This window comes from Pezoporus wallicus, unplaced genomic scaffold, assembly GCF_028554395.1.
Source record: "Pezoporus wallicus isolate ANWC-B61680 ecotype Strahan unplaced genomic scaffold, APGP_CSIRO_Pwel_v1 contig_10084, whole genome shotgun sequence".
NCBI classification, from domain to species: Eukaryota; Metazoa; Chordata; class Aves; order Psittaciformes; family Psittacidae; genus Pezoporus; species Pezoporus wallicus.
In genome coordinates this window covers 522,250-538,880 of record NW_026642497.1, presented here as the reverse complement: position 1 = coordinate 538,880, position 16,631 = coordinate 522,250, and the positions used below count along the sequence as shown (strand labels likewise).

The 16,631-nt window shown below is 51.0% G+C and overlaps 1 protein-coding gene across 1 annotated transcript; it reads left to right on the top strand.

The window, feature by feature from the left end:
* Nucleotides 1–6,090: 6,090 nt before the first annotated feature.
* On the top strand, nucleotides 6,091–15,773 carry LOC130610650 (fatty-acid amide hydrolase 1-like). The gene is made up of 15 exons (XM_057430705.1): nucleotides 6,091–6,292; nucleotides 7,380–7,493; nucleotides 8,158–8,301; nucleotides 8,618–8,751; nucleotides 9,937–10,143; nucleotides 10,571–10,611; nucleotides 11,162–11,286; nucleotides 11,500–11,625; nucleotides 12,751–12,848; nucleotides 13,247–13,343; nucleotides 13,637–13,677; nucleotides 14,262–14,301; nucleotides 14,844–14,952; nucleotides 15,271–15,416; nucleotides 15,509–15,773. The coding sequence occupies exons 1-15, from the start codon at nucleotides 6,122–6,124 to the stop codon at nucleotides 15,635–15,637; spliced, it is 1,722 nt and encodes a 573-aa protein (XP_057286688.1). The 5' UTR covers nucleotides 6,091–6,121; the 3' UTR covers nucleotides 15,638–15,773.
* The last annotated feature ends 858 nt before the right edge of the window (nucleotides 15,774–16,631 follow it).

Sequence of the window (16,631 nt, the reverse complement as noted above, 5' to 3'; positions counted from 1 at the left end):
CCCTTCTCCCTGGGAAAATCGATGTGTGTATTTAAGCGTGTTTGTTCCCATCCCACGGCAAACAGGGAGAGCTGGAAACCTGGCCTGTGCGGTATCTGGCTGGCTGTCTCCCTCTCCTGGCCTGTTCAGGAAGCAGAGCTCTCAATGGAAAGAGCTAAAGAAAAGTCAGGGTCTGTGTGCTTTTTCCAGGCAAGGAAAACCACAGTACAGTGGCCGAGGATGTCTGGATTCAGGCCAGTCACACTCAAAGATGCGCAAGGGCTCAGGACCTTGCTATGACTCGGGACCCTACTTAAATCTTGACCTCGAAGTATGGAATAACTTTGCTTTGGGGAAAGACTGTGAGGATTAAACTTGGGGCTGCCCCTGTTAGCCTTAAAACTTGGCCTGCGGGGCTTCAAACATAAGTAGCATTATTTGTTTCCCCCCTTCTGACATGCAGAGAAGATGGAGATACCCCTGCTCATTCAAAAGCCTTCCAGATTTCAGGCTCAGTCCTGCAACAAAACCTGGCAGCAGCAGAGCTGCAGGTCTCTGGAGCACTCAGTTTGCAGGATCAAACCCTGCTGGGATGTCCTTCTTAGCAAAACCCATCCACCCCAGATGGACCAACAGCAAAATTGCTATCAATTTATAACAACACTTAAACCTGTCTGAAATCAAAGCACTGCTCCCCACTAAAGCTCTGGTTGTCTCATCAACCCAAAGAGACAGAAAAGGGTTTTCTGCTTCGTTCAACGCTCCTTGCAAGTTCACAGTTTATAGTGCAGGGGTTTAGGACGCAAAAGCCTCCGAACGTGAGATTTCTGCCAGGAAAGCGGCTCAATCCTGCTCTCTGGTGGCTCACACCCGAAAAGCCAAACGCATCCAGCAGCGATGTCTTATCGGAGCAGCATGAGATGCACACCGAGCCTGGCCTGGTATTCCCCATGGGCTGGAAAGGGTCTGTGCTCATCTTCCTGTATTCATTTAGCTCAAGACAGAGCTCAGAAGGCATCTGTGCACAAGAAAACGGAGATCACAGAAGGCTTAAAGATTTCCTCCTTGAACGAGGCATCGGTTCACCATTGGAGGGGGCCTATGGGACCATAAAGGGGCTGCAACCCACACCCTTCTCTTAAAAGTCCCTCTTTGCATTGTGGCAAACATCCTCTGCTCTGCACAGATTGCTCACAACCCCTGCAACAGCCTTTTCTGCAATGCCCCAGTCTTTCAACATCCCTCCCAGTACCACATCTCCTTGCTGAAGGACCACAAGAAGCAGACTGAAGAGCACCTCTTCTAGATTTCCTCACCTCATCCCTGCTGAGACGTACCCATGCTCCCAGCCCCACTGATGTGAGAGCATGATGGACTCACTCGAATCACAGGGCATGAGTAGATATCGCTTGGGGACACCACCTCTACTGTTCCTACCATCATTACCAGTCTCGCAGGGCTGCACAATGACTGCCTGTGACCCAAGGATTGGTTTTACTGATGCACGCACCGTAAGCCAGCATCCTATAAAGCCTAGGCTCCTTTCTTGCCATTCTGAGGAGCATTTAACCATCTTCTTCACCCCGGCTTCACCCTGTAAAGTTCTAAACACAGAGATGACACCCCATTGTTCACTCTGTAATGCACAATAAAGAAAAGGAAGGGGTGAAACTTGTTCCCTCCTCATCAGTTTTGCTGCCCTGGCTCTTCTCTCCCCTTCCCAAGCACCGGAATTGCTCAGCGTGTAAATGTATGTAAATCTTTGGCAGTATCCAGAACAGCCCCTATCTCTTGCTCTCTTCCTCTGAGCTGCTGGAGTAATTACAGTGTAGTGGTGCCAGCACGAGGCATTTCTGCTGATGAATGCACTCAATCTAAGCACAGTTTTATGTATCATTAATTCCTTTAGCATTCAAAAACATAACTTTTTTGATGGCAGATAATACTGTAATCACTCACAATTGCCAATACAATTATCTTCATTCAGCTGTGTAAAACAAGTGCAGCAGTCATTTTTCCCACTTAAATTTTCTTTCTCTTTTTTTTTTCCCCTCTTAGTTTTTAATGTTCACACAAAATGGAAAGCTGTTTGGACTTAGGTTGCTGTCACACTGGCATTTCCCATTCCCTCATCTGCATAGAAAGGAGGTTTTCAGAGCCTGAAACTACTTGCTTAAAGTGTCCTCAGCAATCTTAGGGATCTCCCAAAGGATTTCCCCGTCCTAAAGACACGATTACGATGATCTCTTGAACTTTTCCTTACTCTCCATCAAGCTACCATGCAAAAGCTGCCAGGTACACAAGGAACAAGAAAGTTTGAGCAAATATAAGCTGCACATGCCAAGTCATGGTCCTCTTTTAGGTCAGCTCCTCCTCCACTCTGCTGATGGAGAAAACACATGAGCACTCCTTAATCTGCTTCAGAACAGAGACCAGAAAGCTGGCACAAACTGGGTGTTCAACCTGCTTATGGTAAGTCAGATACTCCAGCCTGAAGCAGATTTGGGAGCAACCAGCCCTCCCACTAGCACAGCTCTGGAGCACAGTGAAGAGGACTAACAGCTACTATAGGCAGGGACAACCACAAAGTGAACAGCTTGGTTGAAACAACCATTTCCTTGCAGGGGCCAAAGGAATCCCTTCCACACGACACTTCTTTCCTGAGCTGCTGGACAGCCTTCTTGGAGGGGTTAAACTCCAGCTCCAAGAGGAGCTGCTTCACCTCCTTGTGGATCATGTTGAGGAATCCCAGCTGAGTGTCAGGAACCTACAAGAAAAGGAGAAAAGAAGCAGGAGGGACTGATGGCTGTTGTAAATGAAGCTTGGATCTTCTTCCAGAGGGCCAGATCCCAGGAAAGGGATTAGTGGCAGCTGGTGGCAGGAGCAGGTTGTTAACCTCTGGGAAACCATCTAATAGCAATGGGGTGAAGCGGAAGAACAGAAATGTATAAACTCCTGGGTGAACAGTGAACAATTTTTTATCATTTCTTCTGAAATAACAGGCAGGAAATGAAATCAGCCAAGAGCAGCAAACAGGAGGTGTCACTTTCTTGTAACATGTGGATAAACTGTGGATCTCCCTGCTGCAGGATGCCCTGAGTGCCAGAATCTGATTACTTCACACCAGAAATATCTGTATGAGCGTACAATTATTAGTCACTGAAACCTGACCTCTGGCTTGAGACTTCTGGCACACCAAGAGATGGCATTAAGGAACACATTGCTGTGTGTTTGCCATGCTCTTGGCGTCTGCTCTGGTGTCAGATAAATGGGAGCTAGCTGGTTCTTCAGCTCAAGGCAGTCCAGCTGATGGTGTGTGATTTGTCAGGGTTAGAAGAAAGTGATGCCTTTCTGCCCCTCCTTTGGTAACCACAAGGTTACAGCATCTCTGCAGTGCGGTGGTACCCACCCAGTTGCAACTCTGTGGACACAGAGAGGGGTATGAACAATGCGGAAGGAAGCTTTCACAAATCCAACTGATCTGTTTTGCCCTCCCTTAGCCACAGGCTCCAGCCCTGCCAGGCAGAGGATGTGCAGGGGCAGGATTTATGGTGTTTCCAGCACCCTAAGACTCACGGCAGCGGGGTTGGAACTATATGATCTTTAAGGTCCCTTCCCAACCCAAACTATTCTACGATTCAAGCCCCTTATGCTTCTGGACATAACAGCAGAAAAACTCCACTTGCTCACCCAGCAAGGACATGCCCGTGTCTCAAAGGGACATCAGAGCATCACTCACCCCACCAGCTGGTCCCCTATCCCAGCCCATGGGGAGCAAGGCCAGACCCATTTTACTTCTGTTAAATGGTCCCAGCCCCATCCTCTGGGACAGGATGTCCCCATCCATGACCTGCCTATACCGGAGTCCCCCATCCTCTGCCTCGTCCCATCCACTGGCCCCTGCCTGCTGGTGACTGGGTCACAGCAGAGACCAGCTGCATTTTGGGGTTTTCCCATGCCCTGGGTTAACCTCCTGGAGCTGGCCAGCCCCAGCAGAGCTACAAACCCTGACACTGTCCTGCCTTATGCCTCAACCCCATTTATTCAGCCCCATACACTTGCCCTGGAGAGGGGAGAAGGGGGTCTCAGGCAGCAGCTTGTGGAGCCAAAGGAGCTCCAAATATAAAGCTTGTGTTTTGTTTTCTTCCCTTTGACAAGCCGTACAGCAGAAGTTGAAAACTCCTCCTGCGTGACAGGTTTTAAGCAGGGTTTAAACAGGGGGGAAGGAGGTTGGAGAAGCAATTTTGTCTTGCAGCAGAACTGTTTGCTAAATTCTCTTTCTCTAAAGTTCACCGCTTTTCCTGTTTTCTTGTTCAAAGGCTTCAGGTGCTCCTGGTTTTACAGCCTGCAGGGAAGCAGCCCTGTTTTGGCATTGTGCTGCCGTGAGGTGAGATCAGTGCAGCTGAGGAGTGCACAAAGCCTCCTGTTCGAGAAAGAGCGAGGAGATAGGGATCACAGCATCTGTTCTCACCAACCCTGAGCCGATTCTGTCCTCCTGGCAAGGGCACCCCAACCAACGCTGCTCCCCTCACAGTATCTTCTGTCCCAAGTATGGGACTGTAGTGCCCTTGGAAGCTCTGTTACTGGGCCCCACAGTCTGAAAGAGGTGAGGAGGGAATAAAAGGAAGAAAAACAGTGGGAAAACAAAGGCTGTTTTGCATGTAATTTCCTTGACCCAGATTACAGGGAGCTGCTTATCCTCAAACACAGAGCGAGAAGCCATAGACCACAAATTCAGTGAGGGCTGAATACTTCCAAGGCTCCAGCAAAGAGACACGGGATGCTGTGGATGTACAGCACAGCACTTCCCTCCAGGAGAGCCGCTCTCTGGCACAAGCTGCTCAGGTGCTGCTACACCAGCCCTGATGACCTCAAGGCTGAAGTAAAGACAATGGCCTGAGTAATTACACCAAGAAAACCAGGCCTGGGGGTATTAATTCCATCACATTTCCTAGCTCAGCATCTGCCCAGGTGTGGTTTAGGCATGACTCATCCCTGGGAGGCAGACGGAGAAAGAAGACATCTCAAATCCTTCCCAACAGGTTTTCCACAATCCTACAGGCAGCATCTGAACTGGATAGCTTGAAACAGTTCCTGATGAGCTTTTGCAAGCGGTGAAGGTTTTTTAAGGACAGATCCCAAATGGGGCTGGTGGCAAACAAATTCTCTTGGAGGCCCCAGCAGCACTCGCTGCCCTGCCTGAGCAGGGATGCCAGATTTTGATGCTGGAAGCTGCAGAACTTTGCAAAGCACAGGCGCACCCATGCTCAGTGATAAAGTCGAATTTGCTGGGCACAGGCTGGGATGCTTATTCTATTCCCCACACAGCTGCTTGGCTTTAAGAATCGCAAAGGATGTGGGTAACTTTGGGATTCCCCCACACACACACTTCTTTGATGCTCCTACTGAAGATAACACCCAGAGGGGCTGAGGTCAAAGCATTGCTTGGGGCAGAGCAGCATAAATAAACCTGATCAGCGAGAGGGTGAAGGGTCTGGAGCACAAGTCTGATGAGGAACTGCTGAGGGAACTGGGGTCATTCAGCCTGGAGAAAAGGAAGCTCAGGGGAGACTTTATCACTCTACATCTACTTGAAAGGAGGGCGGAGAGGGGAGGTGGCTGGTCTCTTCTCCCTAGTAACAAGTGACAGGACAAGAGGTAACAGCCTCAACCTGTGCATGGAGAGGTTGAGTGGATATTGAGAGAAATTTCTTCACCAAGAGGGCGATGAGGCATTCGAACAGGCTGCCCAGGGCAGTGGTGAAATCACCATCCCTGGAAGTGCTAAAAACACACGTGGATGAGGCTTTTAGTGACACGGTTTAGTGGTGGACTTGGCAGTGCTGGAGTTGGTCTCAAAGGTCTTTTCCAACTTCATTGATCCTATGACTCTACAGAGCCCACCCATCACAGCGAGGGCTGCACTTTCACCGCAGAGCTTTTCCTGCTCCTGCATCCCCTCCCTGCTGCCGAGTCAGCAAACGGGTTAAATCCCTTCCCACGCAGCCCCACCTCTCCCGACCGGGATCCTCCCCAGGTTTTCCCTCCCTCTTCCCCACCTCCCTCCAGCCTCTGTGCCTCGGAGCCGGTGGCCGGGTCGCTCGCTCGCTCGGTCGGTCGGTGGGTGCCGGGCAGTGCCGCCATGCGGCTGCCGCTGCCCGCCGTGCTCTGCTGCTCGGCCGCCAGCCTCCTGCTGCTGCTGCTGCGATGGCGGCGGCGGAGCGGGCTCTGGAGGAAGGTGAAGGCGGCGCGGCAGAGGCAGGAGCGCAGCCTGGTGCAGATGGAGATGGCCGTGCAGCGCTTTCGGGAGCAGGTGGGTGCGATGAGCCGCGCTTCTCCCTTCAACACCCGGCTCCTCGCCCTTCCCTTTAGCGTGCCCTGGGCAGGGGGGTGTCCGTGCAAGGGGTAGCTGCCGCGCTGGTATGGAGCTGTTTGGGGTTCAGTTTTGTTACTGTTTTCCCGTCCTAAATCCGTGTGGGCACGCACCCGCACGCAGCGATCCCCTCTGTAGCAGGGATGGGGGAAACGCGCCGTGGGGCAGCCGGTGCGCTGGGGACAGCAGCAGCACATAGTAACCGGCACCGAGGAGAAGGAAATCCCTGCTCCTTGTCTGAAAGCTTCCCGGTGGGAGGCTCGGCCTCGCTGCTGAGGTGGCGGTAGCAGAAGGGGAAAGGCAGTGTGTTGTCAGCACAGCGGTCACGCAGCCCGCGGACTCTGCTCGTGGGGTCGAAGAGGGTGAGGATGCGATGACCCTAGTGCCCCAAACTCCTGCTCAACCTCGCTGTTCCCACTGCAGTCCTATCATACTGCTCTGCCTGTGGTTGGAGTGGGCTCCCTCGGTTCAGAGTCCAGCCTGGGAGATGAGGTTTGATGTTTTTCCTCGTGGTGTTTGGTAGGTAGTGAGTAAATCTCTGCTGACCCCTAAAATGACCTCTCTGCTGTCAGCTGAGGGGCTCCCTGTTTTGAGCGCTTCCCTGTAGGGTATCTTGGTGATGCCAGGAGAAGAGTTAGCCACAAGTCTGCTTTTGTTTCTTGCTGGAGCAATATCTATAACCATGCTGCCAGTTCCCACTGTAATTCAACAGAGACCAATCCCCTCAGGCCTGGACAAGACCTGTCTGAACAAAGCTGCACAAAAGGCTTTCTCTTAAGCTGCAGGTACTTGGTGGAGCCAGTCTGGCGAGAAAGACAAGGCTTTAGAAAGCCTGGGCTACTGCTGGCCCTGCAGGTTTCATGTCCTCCTCACTGTTAGGAGGAGGATCATTGCTATGAGGCATATATTGCCTTTGACCAGTAAATGGCAGATGTTTTTGAATGGGTTACAGCGTGCACCAAGGGGAGAGGAGGAGCCTACCAGCTGAGGTAGAGGTGTGTCATTGACTTTTCAACTTTTCCCTTAGCATCCTTCTGTGAACGTGGTCTCCATCCTCAATCTGCCTTTGCCAGAGCTCACCAAGAAACTCCGGGATGGCTCCCTACCTCTGGAGCACGTCTTCTATGCCTATGTGGGCAAGGTGAGCAGCAAGGGTGGTGGGCAGCGTCTAAACACGTGGTGGGGCTGGCTCTTTATGATGCTGAGCACATGTTCACTGGTTAGTGCTGGGCTCTTCATGCTTTCCTGTGAGTGAGGAGAGAGCTGGGCATCTTGCTGCCACGGCTCTCAGCTTGGTTTGGAGCAGAAGGGAACAGCAAGTTCAGTATCTGGGGAGCCCACACCTTCCTAGGGGCAGATATAGCTACAGAGAAGTTGCAAAGCACTGCTATTGTCCCCCCTCCATTTCCAAATGGGTTGTGAAACCCCAAAGACTCAGTGTCCACTTTCATTCTCTACTTTTTCCGTAATGCCCTGATCACCTCCTGGATTCCCATTTTAGGGTTATAATTTTATACCACCCTAGAAGCTCAATCAAGAGAATAGCCTTTGTTATCCTGCTGGGCTGACTGCCTCTCTTCATCACACACCAGATGGTGCTTTGGGCCTTCCTGTGTCCAGGGAGCATTTTAGAGTTTGGCATGAAAATGTCTTGGAAAGGAACAGAAAGGCTGCCCTGATACAGGCTGCCCAGATGGGGAGGCGGAAAAGGGTGGAAAAGAGGAAGTGTCCTCTGCAAACCAGAAGGCTGTTCTGTAATGCTGCAGGCTGTGTCTCACCTATGGGCTTTGCCTGCTTTCCCCAAGGCCCTGCAAATGGCCACAGAAACCAACTGCATCACAGAGTACCTGCAGGAAAGCGAGACCCAGGTCCAGAAAGCGAAGCCAGTGGGAAAGCTGGGCTTGCTCTATGGGGTGCCTGTCAGCCTCAAAGACTCCATCGACTGCCAGGTAACCACATGTATCCTGACATCCCTGGGGTTGGAAGTTTGGTGGCAGGGGGAGGTTTGACCTCAGCATCTGGCTTGACCTTGTCGTAGCTGATGTGGGAGAGCATACCCTGGCAGGTGATGGTGTTTGCTGCCCATCTCCCATATAAGCCAACAGAGAAGGCTGATCAGATTTACTACCAATACACGATGCAATGTGTGTATGATGGGTGGGTTGTTGGAAATGCATGCACATGCTTTTATATATATCTCTATGTATATGGTGTTGGGGGAATTGCAATCTTCCATTTGGAAACTTCATTTTCCCGTTTTCCCAGGGTCATGATTCCACATTAGGGTTTATAAAAAACATCAATAAACCCGTGGCAGAGGACAGCGTGGTGGTGCAGGTGCTCAGGAGGCAGGGGGCAATTCCGTTTGTCAAAACCAACGTTCCCCAGTCCCTCATCAGGTAGGTGGGCGCCCCATTCCTTCAGCGTGGTGGCACCTCTCCTTCCCTCATCTCAAATGAGAGCTTCTATCAAGTCCAATTTTAATTTCCCCCCTTCTTTTTCAGTAACATTTGGTCCCCATTCTTGGTGTCTTTTAAGTTTCACTTTTAGAAGTGAACACGTTTACGCTAAGGATGGAAATTAACTCTAGCTCCAAATGAAATAAAGGAGAAGAGAGAAATCAGTGCCCTTCTTTCCTGTGCTGGGTGTTTTTAAATCACTTTCTTTTCTCTCTTTAAAATTAACCTCTCATCCCTGGCAGTGTGCAAGGCCAGGTTGGACGAAGCCTTGGGTGCCATGGTTTAGTGTGAGGTGTCCCCCCCCATGGCAGGGGGGTTGGAACTGGATGGTCTTAAGGTCCTTTCCAACCCTAACTATTATTCTATGATTCTATGCTCCTGTTAACTGTACAGTGCCAATGCATATTCATGGAAGAGGAAGCTAGTTAAGCTAATGACCTTAAATTATCCTGCCTCCAAACCTCCTGCTCTATCTGGCAAGACCTCTCTTGATGTCATTGATCTAGGGTGAGGTCAGGTGTGCTCTGCTGAACAGCCACCCTGCTACTGCCCTTGGGTCCTACTAAGTGAACTCTGTCAAATGGAATGGATGACTATTGCCCAAGCCGTATGAAATGCCTTCCTTAAGGTGACACAGCAGTTACTGAGCATGTCTAAAAAAGCCATACAAAGAGTTTGCCTCAGGGATTATCAGATTTTCCACCAGTTCCTGGGGGATTCCAATGTTCAAATATCACTGCAGCTGGCATTTGGCATGTTCCCAAGCAGGGGCTAAGCAGTGCTTCCCCTCAGGTGGGGTACTGGCTGCTTTGGATGTCCTGTAGCACTTGGGACCACCTGAACAGGAAGGCTCTCCAACAAGAGGGTTGATGTATGTGTGCTGCCAGAGGGTCTGTCTGGGCAAGGCTTGATGACACTGAAATGAGCTGGCAGTGAATTCAGGTCCTGGGACTGCCATGAAAAGGCTGGTGGGAAGCTTTGGGAAGTTCCCTCAGATGAAGTGTTATCAATCTAACAACTAATGATTTACCTCATTACCTTCTGAAGATCTTTTTGTAGTGGCTGGTGTCCATGTCAGATAGCAACGTTCCTCTCATTGCAATCTCTCTCTTGCTCTCTCTTTAGCTATGACTGCAATAACTTAATCTTTGGTCAGACATTCAACCCGCTGCTCTACACCAGAAGCCCCGGTGGCTCTACTGGTGGAGAAGGGGCACTTATAGGAGGAGGTGGGTCCATCTTGGGCTTCGGGACGGATTTAGGAGGGAGCCTGCGTTTCCCTGCTGCCTTCTGTGGGATCTGTGCATTCAAACCCACTGGGAACAGACTCAGGTACTGTGAGCAATGGGGTAATGTCTCTGGATGAGACCCACCGTCACCCTATTGACTGCTGTGCTGTGCTGCTCCTGTGGGCAAGGAGGAGCTCAGGAGGAACTACAAAGGGCTTGCTTCCCCCTTCTGCCTGGATGTTTTCTGGGGGCTATACAAAGGGAAGCATTGGTTTCCCCAGAGTGGAGATGGGGAAACCTCTCCACCTGCATGCTAAGGGGGTGCTCATTCCTGTCTGAGAGGGCATAAATCATTCTGGGTTAGGTTGGGTCCCTCCTGGACATCCCCTTGGCCCTTCCTTCTTGCCAACCTCTGCATCTGCAGAGGGAAGGCAGTGTTTTCATTACCACCTACTACTGCTTAAAGCCTTTCCCTTCAATGAAAACTACCCAGCTGCTGTATTTTGTCTCTCTCTTTTTTTTCTTTGCAGTAAAAAAGGAGTAGTTTCTGGTGTCCCTGGGCAGAAGGCAGGTAGGAACTGATGGCTGGTCCCCAGGGAGGGCAGGGGTGAGAAGGACCCACAGCTGGCTATGGGGGACCTTTCCCAACACATTCAGAGAGAGAAGCAGGTTCCTTTTCAGGCACTGTTTCAGAAAGCCACCCCATGATTCCTGAGAAACTGGAATGTGTATGAGCCTAGAGGAGCTGTTTGCGTAACAACAAACCTCAACACGCCCTGTAACAACCAGATTGCTGTGTGGTGCCACTGCTCTGTGGGAGGTGGGATTAGCAGTCAAAGGGGGTGTCTTATGTTGTCCTTGTGTCATGATTGACAAAGCCTTTTGTCTCATTTTGTATATCATGAGATGGAGATGTCAGGGCACGTTGATGGATAACAGCTCTGGGCCCATAATGATAGGCCTGCTAATAAGAAGACATCTGTAAGCATCCCCAGCCCAGTTCTCTATGGGGAACAGTTGCCAACACTAGACTAAGTCAGATGATGCCAAGAGGCCCTTCAGGGGCAGGGCATGCCCTCGACAGACCCCAACCACGAATGCTCTCTTCTGATCTCTTCCAGTGACTGCAGCAGTTGGGCCGATAGCAAAAGATGTGGAAAGCCTGGCTCTATCCATGCGGGCGCTCCTGTGTGAGGACATGTTCAGCTTGGACAGTTCAGTGCCCCCCCTTCCCTTCAATGAAGAGGTAAAGGACCTCAAAGGGGGTGAAAGTCTCATGAGAAGAGCTGCTGTTGCTCAGGCTGAAAACATCAGTGGCTCACTGATGGGGGAGACCTCTGGGACCTGTGGGTGGCCATATGGATAAGAGGAATGCTGCTTTCCAGGCTCACCCTGCAGCAGGTGTTGGCTCCCGATGCCACTGACATCTATCCAGCTGGCACTCTCCTTTGCTTTGCAGATTTATTCCAGCACGCAGCCCCTCCGCATAGGCTACTATGAAACTGATTTCTTCACCATGCCAAGCCCTGCCATGAGACGTGCCATTCGGGAGACAAAGCAGCTATTGGAGGATGCTGGCCACACGGTAGGATGTTGCATGAACCCAATAGGTGTGTTGGATCTACCATGTTTTTGGGACCCATGGGTGAGCATCAAGCAAATTTGGCAAGGACAGGGGGCCTGGAATCCACTGTACTTTGATGAAAGTAGATAGCTGCTTCTGGAAAAGAGAAACTGTTTATGCTGCAACTTGACTTCTGTTCTTGGCAGGATCTCAGAGCTCTTTAAGTGCTGGTGAACACAAAAGGGAGCCCACCCCGATACTTAACATGCTGAGGAATAGACACACTGCAGTGTGACTTGTCTGTACTGTGGGTGCATTTGCTCACACCTTGGCTGAGATCTGCATTCTCCTAGGTGCTGTACAATGTGGGTCCTGAGGAAGTGCCCACAGAGCTTACAGAGTCCTTGTGCTGTGTGATTACTGTCAGGTCAGCATGTTTTCTGAGCCTGATGGACCACCTCTCTTAGTGGCTGTGATGAGCCGTCGTCTAAGTATTTGCTTAGTCTATTCTCAAGCCAATTTTACTGCTTCTGCATATCATGGCAAACAGTTCCACAGATCTACTGCATTTTGCATGAAAAGCCACCTCCTGGTTTTGTATCTGGAGACAAGGACCTAAGGAGAAAATTAAAGGGCAGTTGCAGGTGGCTGACCAATATAGGCAGGCAGTCCCATATTGAACCAGACCCGTTCCTAGGGTCTCGGGTTTCTGGGATGCTGAGCAGAGATTGTCTTCTTGCTCCTCTCTGCCATCTCCCATGCGTGAGGCATGGTTGTGGCTGAATACCTCCCCCTTACCCTTGCACAGGGATCAGGAGTGAAATGGGGAGCACAGACTCAGGCTCTCTGTCACCCACTGCCAGTTTTGAGGGACCTTTGTGCCTTGGGGCTGCTTGGACATGAGGGGGCCAAGCCCATCCTGTATCTTCTGACTCACTGGTTGTTGCTCCAAGGGAGAGCAGTCTTTTCAGGGAAGGATGGATGGGATGGGGAGGACCTGGTGGCCTTCAATGCTGGAGGGAGGCTTTCCTGCGGGTTTGTCAGGAAATCCTGAGCCCAGCTTGGCCAGTTGAGAGCACTCACTGGCTTCTCTCAAACAGCTTGCTTGTGCTTGTGCCACTGACTCCTCTTCTGTTGTCCTCCCAGCTGGTGCCCTTCGAGCTCATGAATGTGGACTATGCATTCTTTAACTTCTGTGTCAAGGGAGTGTTTGCAGATGGGGGTGCCAGCTTCCTCAGGAAGTTGTAAGTATAGCCTGGAATGGTTTGGTGGGATCAGTACCTCTCTATAAAAATCCTCCCTAGGGTATGGCTAGCATCTGGATATGCATAGCAGATCTACTGGATGTAGATATGCTAATATGCACTGGGATTTACTGGGGAGCTTACTATAAAGAGATTCAGCTGAACCTTGGTCCCTTTGGGATTGTTATCAGCCTTTACAGATGTAAGGAAACTGGATGATGATATTGTATAAACACTGTGAGAAACACAAGAATGGAGCAAACCTCTTTTTGTCACTTAGATATGCTGTTCAGAGGGGCTGGCCTGGTGAAAGCTGTGATTGCTTTACTTTGTGAAAGCTGTGATCTTCTCTGGTTGCTTCCTAACGCTACTCAGCTAAATGCCCTTTCGTCTTTCAGCAAAGGGGAGCTGGAGGAAAGCAGCCTGGGGCTGCTCTGGTTGATGAAGTCTCCAAACTGGCTGAAAAATGTCCTCTCTTGGATCACCAAACCCTTTGTAAGGTCCATTTCTTTATAGCATAGATGGAATTAAGCAGTAAGTGGTGAATACTTGGTCTTCCATTGCAGTAAGGCTTTCCTGTAGACAAGTCACTAAGCGTTGCTTACTCCCTGTGCTTAGGCACATATCCAGATGGGAGAGATGCTATTTCTGCTCCTCCTCTCCCCACTCTGGGGAAAACCCTCAAGTCCTGTTTGAGCACTGAGTCAGCAGCTTGTATTTGTGATGGAGCTAACCCAGAGAACAGGCTGGGATTGATTGTTTTCTGTCTTTGACTTTCTCCTCCTCAGATGCCTCGATTTTCAGCCATGCTAGCGAGTATGAGAGCAAAGTGAGTAAGTCTGAGCCTGAGCTAATGTGTGAAGATTTGTGTTTGTCTTCTGGAGAGCAGCACTGTTTTTTATAGCAGGTGTGCTGCCCCAGCTGCATGCATCTGAGAAGGCAGAAGACACAAGGGTGGGAGCAGTTTATGTCAACACCATAACCCTGCAGGGTTTGGCAAACTGCTCTAGTACTGAGGATGAGAATGAGGGTGGAGGCTCACAGCCTCCTGCTTAGGAAATGAATGCAGCCTGTGATAAATGAATACAGTGTCAGCTTCAGCACTGGTTAATGCATCTGTCATGCCAGGAGGGAGGGATGCTGTAAGATGAAAAGAAGGTAAATAGAAAGGGAGGGTGGCTGGCTCTTCCTTGCTTCAGTGTTGGGCAGTTATTGGCACTTGTCTGACCAAACCAAAAGGAAACCTGGCAGAGGAAAGCCAGGACTTCGTCAAAGTCCTCTGTTGCCTTGGCTGCAGCTCCATGAACACAGCTAGCCTGTGCCCATCTGCTTTTTGATGCTCTTCCCTGCCCCTGAAGCTGGTCTTTGCAGCACTTCTTGATGCTTTTCATTGCTTTTGTTTATCTTTTTCAGCACAGTGGATCAAGTCTGGAGTCTTCATCGTGAAATTGAGGTAAAGTATTGCAATTTGGGGTTAGTTTTGGTTTTATTTCTCTTTGGAAAGAGGCAGATCCAGTACCCACCAAGGTTAGGAGATGATCAAGTCACTGGTGATGTGAGTAGGAATATAGGTCACTCCTCAACAGATCTCACTTGGGTGTGCAAGTCCTCAGCACGTTTAAAGATTAGGGTGACACATGGACACATTCATGATCCTGAATCAGACCTGAATTTGTTAGCCCTATACTTAAAAACTTAGGCCATCAGCTGCAGCAGACTTGCCTTTATTTCCGTTCTGGTTTCCTTAAGACCCATGCCCATGTCCTACATCACCATGTGCCCTACACTCAGTCTTTCCCCACCTGCAGCTTTAGCAGTGGGGAGGGTGCTTTGTATGCTGGGAGACCTGTTGGCCAGGCAGCAAAAGGTGGCTGGGTTTTAACAGGATCAGGCCTTATGGCTGCTCCTGGGGAAGGGCTGAGAGCCCGGCTGGGTGCCCAGGGACCATGGGACAGTACATTCACCCCACTGACCACCAGTGTGTTTCCTCCTCAGGAGTTCAGCCAGCAGTTCACCACCCAGTGGAAGAAGCTGAACCTGGATGTCATGCTTTGTCCTATGCTGGGCCCAGCTCTTGGCATTGGCTACCCTCCAAAGCTCTCAGGTAGGATGGCCAATGGGGGGTTGTGCATCCAGCGTGCCCCTACAATGGCATTCAGTATCAATGAAAAGCATTCCTCCTCCTCCCATCACATCCGAAGGCACTGGCCAGTGGTGGGAAGAGCTCAGCTCTTGCAGCATCTATAACCCAAACCTATGGGGTACACCCAGGACAACCTCCCGGTGCATTTGGGAGCTAAGGGGAAGGTTTCCATCCTATAGTCCTGGATCCTACCTTGTTAGCTGGAAGCTTGTATATGCAGAAAGCGATGAAGGGGTTCCCTGCAGCAGGCTGGCACTACAAGCTCCCTGTTTCCCGCAGTGGCAGTCAGCTACACCATGCTCTACAATGCCTTGGACTTCCCTGCTGGTGTGGTCCCTGTCACAATGGTGACAGATGAGGATGAGGAGGAGCTGAAGGGCTACCAGGGGTACTTTCGGGACTGGTGGGACCACACCATGGCAAAGGTGAGTGGTGCCAGGTTCTCCTGGGGTACGAGCATCCTCATCCATTCCCCTGGACATCCCCCTGCCCTCTTCCCCTTCTGTTTGTGCCACAGGCTTTTCGCGGCAGCGTGGGGCTACCTGTGTCCGTGCAGTGCGTGGCCTTGCCGTGGCAGGAGGAGCTGTGCCTCCGGTTCATGAAGGAGGTGGAGACGCTCGTCCTGAAGAACAACAGTTTCATCTGAGTCCTGCATGCTCACCCGGAGCAGGATCCCAGCTAACAGTGCAGGACCTCCTTTGGTCTGACTTGCCACAGGACTTGTGTTCCCCTCCGTGAGGATGCAGTGATGGCTGGGCTGGCTGCTGGCTTTGGGATGCAAGGGGAAAAGGGATGGGGACTCCATGGTGATGGGTGGAGCACTTACTGTCATTGTCCAATACAGTGGATTTTGTAATCGGAAAGTCTGTTATTCCAGGTCTCTGTGTGTGGGGAGGGATGGGAGTGGATTGTAATAACCCTCTCAACGCCTCCCAGGGTAGTACAAGAACAGGATCTTTCTCTTACAAACGGAGAAACTGAGGCACAGGGACTGGTTTTGTCCGAGATGTTCACACTCCTGCTTAGAATGCTGTAGGAAAAGGGATTTCCCCCTCTGTTCTCAGCTCCCAGAGGACAAAATCCGGTGTTTTCCCTGCTGCCAGACCAGCAATACGAGGTCAAAGCTCAGCCTGTGTGCAGGCTCTGGCAAGCAGGGAGGGAGCCGGCCCACTTCCCACGGTGCAGGGCTGCTGGCACCCTGCATGCCATGGAGGGGAGATCTGAAGTGATCGTGAACTCCCATCTCCTTCAGGCACCTCCTGCCACTTTCCCCACAGCAGAGAGGCGTGAAGCGCTTCAGCTCGCGGTACTGCATGTCTAAGGCAGTGTGCCGGGTCGGATGGCCAGCTGCGCAGCGTGTCCTGCACACCCTCTCTTCCCATTTGGCAGTGGGGCCACGCCAGTTTTTCCAGTGAGGATTCCAGCTACTGGCAGCCACTGCCACCAGGATTGGCAGCACCGGCTGCTCCAGGCAGGCTTCCAAGGGTGCTCTGGGAAGGGATACCACAAGGCAAAAGAGTGTTTTCCAGTGCAGCAGTGTCACAAGTGGATTATAACAAGCCTCTGGCAGGATTTCTGTTTGGGGTTTTTAATGTATTATTATTGTTTAAAGCAAAGGCATGCAGAAGGATGGGGTCTTC

Bases quoted from the DNA above. Each gene is read 5' to 3' on its own strand.
- LOC130610650 (XM_057430705.1), top strand. From the start codon at position 6,122: ATGCGGCTGCCGCTGCCCGCCGTGCTCTGCTGCTCGGCCGCCAGCCTC. The intron at 7,494-8,157 runs GTGAGCAGCAAG...GCTTTCCCCAAG, and splicing joins TCTATGCCTATGTGGGCAAG to GCCCTGCAAATGGCCACAGA. The intron at 11,626-12,750 runs GTAGGATGTTGC...TTGTCCTCCCAG, and splicing joins TGGAGGATGCTGGCCACACG to CTGGTGCCCTTCGAGCTCAT.